The sequence below is a fragment of the Priapulus caudatus genome, unplaced genomic scaffold, assembly GCF_000485595.1.
Source record: "Priapulus caudatus unplaced genomic scaffold, Priapulus_caudatus-5.0.1 Scaffold459, whole genome shotgun sequence".
Classification (NCBI taxonomy): Eukaryota; Metazoa; Priapulida; class Priapulimorpha; order Priapulimorphida; family Priapulidae; genus Priapulus; species Priapulus caudatus.
This window is the reverse complement of record NW_014577520.1, coordinates 162,701-168,980: the sequence shown is the minus strand read 5'-3', so window position 1 is coordinate 168,980 and position 6,280 is coordinate 162,701. Positions and strand designations below refer to the sequence as shown.

The following is a 6,280-nucleotide window of genomic DNA, read 5'->3' as shown; positions in this document are numbered from 1 at the left end:
TTCCTTGAATCACCGGTATCTCCGTCGCAATGTCACCAAATCCCATCGGCAGGGCAGGTTTCTTTGCCAGGGGAGGGTTCTCAACCCCTCCTCCTCCCCCTCCTCCTGCTGCTGTTCCCCCGCCGCTCGCGTTCTCTTTCGAGCTGCAGGTTTCCCCGGCGACGCGAACGGTGGGCCACTGCTGCGGCAATGTCACGCCCTTGGCGTCGAACTTCGTGACTTGGGAGCCTTCGGCGATTTTCGGCTCTCGAAACGACTTCGGCGAGACAGGGCTGGTAAAGGTGCTTCGGCGAGGCGGGTGCTGGGCTCAGCTTCGGACACTTGGGGACATCGTCCGCCTGGGAGGGAGTGGAGGCGGGCGAGTCCACCGTCGCCTCGCTGCTCTTCAACCTGCGAACACAACACGCTGTTCATGCACCCTCGCAGCCACTGAACCTCTCCTAGCCTCATAGGTGCTGTAGTGGCCTCCACGGAATCCAACGCCCTCCCCTCCTCGTTCCCCCTAAACCGTCATTACTACCATGTCACAAATTAGCACTGCAAAATCTGTGCTAAAATTTTCATCGCTTTACGATGCGTGTTGCGATTCGTGTCTTGCGTAGCACACAACTGCTATGAGCTCATATATTTTCAGCTTTTCCTGCAAGGCGTGTCATTCTTGTTTGTGATTTTTATTATGGCCTTAATCCTTATTTCACATAATTATTACTAAGAAGACTAGACGAGAGGAGCTAGCCCTACCTCGGCCGGCCAGGTCGCTTGTTCAGTCCCAAGTGGAGCACCTTCCTTGGACCAGACTTCTTGCCAAACAGTACGGCTGTGCGGCGGTTGACGCCCGGGGTGGGGTTGGCGTGGTGGCGATGCTCTCTGCACCACTGCTGGCTGTGAGGGCGTAGAGGGTAGGCATGTGCTCACTGCCACCTCCTTACCTGCTGAGTTCACAAGGGAGCGGCTAGAAGCAAACTCAACACGAAACAAACGAGAGACTTTCGCTTTATCCTTAGAGCATCCGTCGAATTGTGGGCGGACGACGCTGCGAATATCACTAATTATAATTATTACTACTAATTATACTATTATACTTATTACTAATTAACGGTGAGTTAGCGACCGTACTGTGTCTGTAAAGTGTGACATCTGCGTATAATTATATATATATATATATATTCCCTGACCCTATTTAACCAAGACACAATGTCATCCTTGACACTGAGGGACAGCATGAGAAGAAGAAGAAGATATATATATATATATCGTTCGTATAATGTTCAGTAAGCCCCGCAGCATCGCGTTTTGTCTCTGTGAATCACGCTCGGCATCTCTCTCGGCAGCGACTCACCCGTGTCATCGCCGCCTTCTGCGGGCGCTCGGAGATTCGCTGCCACCTCCCCCTCCGACTTCTCATGGACTTCTCCCTCCGTAGCGGAGGTCTCCCAGGCGGCCTCCCCTCCCTCTCCCCGCGCCTTGCCAGCAGGGGGCGCGCGGCGAGGGGCACTCTTCCTGCGCGGCGGCGTCCGCCGCTTTTCTCGTCTCAGACTTGCGCGACGACGACGACGACGCGTCGGCCTTTCGCGACGGCATCTCCGTCTTGCGCAGCGACTCGGGTTTGCGCGCCGGCGATCTGGTGGGATGCGGCGGCGGCGGAGGCGGCGCTGGACACTCCTTGTCGCTGTCGTCAGAGGAGGAGACGGTGGAGGAGGTGCGGAGGCGGTCCCTTATGGCAACCTTCCTCCTCACCTCCTTGATCTCCCTCTTCAGTTGCTTCATGCGCTTGTGTCTGGCAGCTGTCAACGAACAGCAGGTGTTACAGACACCGACAGAGCGGACGGGCGGGCGGGCAGACGGATGAACAGACAGAGAGACAGGCAGCGAGGCAGACAAGCGGGCGGACGGGCAGACGAACAGACAGACAGAGAGATAGGCAGCGAGGCAGACAGGTGGGGCGGACGGGCAGACGAACAGACAGACAGAGAGATAGGCAGCGAGGCAGACAGGCGGGGCGGACGAGTAAGATGGACGGGCAGGCAGCGAGGCAGATAGACAGACAGATGGATAGACAGTGAGAGGAATGGAGATAGCAATCAAGAGTGGGAAAGAGAACTGGTAAAAGTAGGGGAGGGAAAGAGCAGAAGAGAGAGAGATAAAGATAGAGAGAGAGGAGAGAGAAAGAGAGACGAGAGAGAGAGAGAGAGAGAGAGAGAAAGAGAAGGAAAGAAGTGTGGCTAATATTGTCAGTAGTAAGGCTAGGAATTGACCGGATTGCCTTACCTCCATGCTTGATGGCCTCTGCTCTATCCATCATTCCAAACAGGTACTTAAGCTGCTTATCCAACGGCATCTTCTCTCTCTCATCCACTGCCATCAACTCAACTGCAATCGTGAGGAAGCCGTCAACAGTCAGTGGAAACAAAGCCAACTCTACCGGCAAGCTAAACATCAGTAACAAGAGCAATCGGATCCGCCACAGCATAACAGTCCCCCGATCTTGCCGGTACACCCAATGACGTTCGAAGCTATAACTACACAATAAGAAGAGGTATCGATACACAGTAAAGTGTGAGGACAAGTTGGGTGCACAGCGCTAGTTCTGATGTCATTTTTATTGGATTTCACGTAATCAATCATCGGTAAATATGGGCACGGAAACGTTGAATTCTTGTGTTTCGAGCCCGTCATACTCCTCTCTATTATTCACTCCTGATATTATAATATGACTAGCGGTCAGTTTATACGCCGATTTTCTTGAACCCCGCTTTTTCGCGATGACATTTTATGGACCTCAACGATCGCGTTATAACGGGGGCCACACTCAGACCTGCCAACCCCATCTGATGATCATCAGTAATAATTATTGGATTTTTCCGTAACAAATAGGCATTTGTCAGTAACACCTTTTTGTCATGCGTTTTGATGCCATTTTGCATAAGAACAGTGCACTGCGCAGCACCTAATTTATCTCTCACGGTGATTGGCTGAAAATAGCCTTCAGTGCGGTACTACTATTCCTGGATCCGTGACGTCATTCAAAATGGCTGCGCCCATAAACCAGACAGACGAGCGCATAACACAGCATAATTTACCATTTTCAGTGAGTACCGTTACGTTTTAAGAGCTATTAGACTAAATCTTCAGACACAGTAGTCATGTTACATGATAATAGTTGATTTTACACTGTGTTTATTTCTTTTTTTTTGCATTAAAAAATATAAATTTCAGAGATTTCTTGCTGTCCGTAATTTTTCGAGGTCGTCCGTAACACCGTAATTTTGACTCGCGTCCGTAACAAATTACGGGCAATACGTAACAGTTGGCAGGTCTGCACACTGTACTCACAATCTTCCCCATCGTGTTCCTCTGCGCCCCTGGCCTGCGGAGGTTCCTTGAGATGAAGCCCTGTGATCGGGTCGAAGCCAATAAGCTCAAACGCCTTCCTGCACTGTCGAATGACAGTGCTACCCTGTAAAAATAATTGATTGAGGTAAATTAATTGAATTTATTTAATTAATTAATTGCGATGTGATGATGACGTGACTTCGTCGTGCACACAATAACCTGTCTCCCGTGTCTCGCCTTGTATCTATCCCAATCCAGCTAATGACCAGCTAGGAGAGAGAAAGAGAGAGAGAGAGGGGAGAGAGAGATAAAAACATTGAGGGAGGGAGGGAGAGAGACAGAGACTGAGAGAGACAGAAGTTGAGAGAAAGCGAAGAGCCCCGGCAGCGCACCTGGTTCCTCATCCTGAGTGCGGTAGCGTAGAACACGGTGTCGCGCGCGTTGTACGCCATGCAGTTGTTCACGATCAGATCAAAGTCCTTCTGGAACTCATCGAGGTTGCGGTACATCAGTGCATCGACCTTACCCTCCATCGTGAGAAAATCCATCGGACGCTTGATGAACTTCAGGTAGTCCGGCACCTGTATGTGCAATCAGGCCATAATAAAAATATTGTTTGTTTGCCCTGACCGACCCGCCAAAAAGGGGCCGCCGCAAAATTTTGGATCTTTTCCATTCTTTTGTTTTTACAAATTGTATCACTGTACATTATATAAATCTGTAGGCAATACATTATATGTACCAAGCAAAACAAACATTCAATATAAAAGGTATCTCCACACAAGCACACCCGAGCATGTAGACACCATGCTGAATTTGTAAAAAGACCCCACTCAAAAAAAACCTACCTACCTACCTACCCAAACTTTTCATCCAGGGTCGGGTGAGGGCAAACAAAGATTTTTTTAATTGCGGCCTCAGTAGAAGTCTGCCTCCACCACGATAAACAAGGCAACCCCACACGGTGCAACATTAGATGCAGATGCCCACGTATAATCTTCAGAGTACCGCTATACGTCAAAATGGCCGTTGTCATAAAAGAACGACCGCAGCTCTGTCTACGGTTGTATATATCTCACTGATTAGTTCAGTTCAGTTCAGAAATAGCGCAGATTGGCGCACGAGGGAGTATCGGCGAATATGCGCAAGATCCACTGCGGTCCCAAGACGAAGCAATTGATATGCTGCACATCTAAATGCTTGCGTTCAACACGACGGCTTCAACGCAGTCATCCCTTCCACGCAAAATAGCATTGGCAGTTACGCGGCGGGCCGACGTCCTTTGCACACATGCAGAATCAAGGAGTTAGCCAAGACAAAAAATACGGGAGTCTCACCATCTGAGCGAAGCGAGGATGCTGCGGGTGTGAAGCGCCCTGGGGGGGGGGGGAAAGCCTTACCTTAAAATGGAGGAAATTTAGTCTGAAATGCCAAAAAGGCAGGAATCTGATATGATTTTATATTCTTATAACAGTATAAGCACTGTTGAAAGTTATACAAGGTGTATAATATTTAAAATGGGGCCGCCCTCATGCCGTCTCTATCAAATTTCATCCGTCTCATCCAAGAATAGGCCGTCCAGGAGACGGGTAGATGGGTCTCTGGCTAACACACTGTGCAGAATGCGTTTAACACAGCCCCACTGGCAAGCAGGAAGACAGATGCAGGTGCACATCATCAGCCAGTCACACCGCAGCCAATACTGTCACAGGGCATGAAATTAGCCAAAATGTGAACAGGCCCACCCAAAATGTTAAACAGGCCTTTAGACAAATTTAACAGGCCCTGTTTGCTTAATTGTGTTCAATTTATTCCATTATTAATAAAAGTATTAGCTTTGTGTTTATTAGGCATACTCATAGTATTTCAGTATTTTATTGCTATCAGTATCAGTGGAGTTTAGCTACTAGCTTGTTTGACAGGAATTGCTGGAACATGATTTACTTCTTAGTGGTCACTAAGTAAAAACTAGTCAGGAAATTGGTAAATATTGTTGATATAAAGGCAAGATAGGCCAAATTTTTAATAGGCCAAGTGGACTGAATAATTTATATGACGGGTTGAACCGGCAGGTTAGAGGGTTGGACCGGCGGCCGCCGGCAAAATAGTGCTAATTTCGTGCACTGCCGTTGTTAATAATTAATGCTGCAGGACTTTGATGATTTTTCAATTTAAGCGATTTCCTTAAAATCTGGTTATAGTGATAATGATCATTATAATGTATTTAAATGAATGGGGTCTTGAAGTAGATTTGGGCCATAGTATCTGTTGATTATCAGCAATAGAGAAAGAGAGAAAGATGTCTGAAATTAGAAGCTGTCCTTGCGCTGGCTTACAATGCAATAGGTGTATTAATTGTTATTTCAGAAGACGTTGAAAATCAAGCTGATAACTATGGCACAAGAAATGTTGAAAGGGGGATACTACCACACGAGTATGATGAGCAATTGAATCCCTGGCATGGATCGGGTTTCCCAGACACACCAATACAGCTTGTAAAGCCTGATCCTGCTACTCACAAGAGGCTTATCATGGTGGAAGAAAACGTCAAGGTTACGTTTGTGACTTTTCTGGTCATAGATTTAGGTTTAATACTAAGGAATTAGCAGGCAATTTTGATTTGTGAAAACTATTTTATATTTATAAGTAACTGTATAAAGTTGAAATGTGGATTAATATTACAATGCAGGGGTAAAAATTAACCTTTGAGCAAGGGAGTCCAACGGACTGGACTCCCTGTTCTCACAAAGAGGGAGTCTGCGGCAAAATGAGGGAGTCCGCACTCCGCAGTCTGAAGTTCAAAATTAAGGATATTAACAATAACGCATGTGCTTATTTTGAAGATACATGCGGTTGCACCTCTGCCAAATTTTCTTTGGACATTTGCTGAAAAAATACGGTAATTCCATGAGGCCGTGCTCTGGAATGAACTAGTTAGTATGGCAGA

General features: G+C 47.5%; 1 protein-coding gene across 1 annotated transcript in view; it reads right to left on the bottom strand.

Annotated features, from left to right (window-relative positions):
* LOC106810625 (peregrin-like) overlaps positions 1-6,280 on the bottom strand; it is a 30,800-nt gene that overhangs the window by 10,010 nt on the left and 14,510 nt on the right. Inside the window, exons 10-15 of the mRNA XM_014814049.1 lie at positions 3,726-3,920; positions 3,334-3,457; positions 2,269-2,370; positions 1,496-1,784; positions 742-882; positions 213-390 (exon numbers count right to left, since the gene is read on the bottom strand). Of these exons, the coding sequence (XP_014669535.1) occupies positions 213-390; positions 742-882; positions 1,496-1,784; positions 2,269-2,370; positions 3,334-3,457; positions 3,726-3,920 (1,029 nt within the window). The remainder of the gene's footprint in view (positions 1-212; positions 391-741; positions 883-1,495; positions 1,785-2,268; positions 2,371-3,333; positions 3,458-3,725; positions 3,921-6,280) is intronic.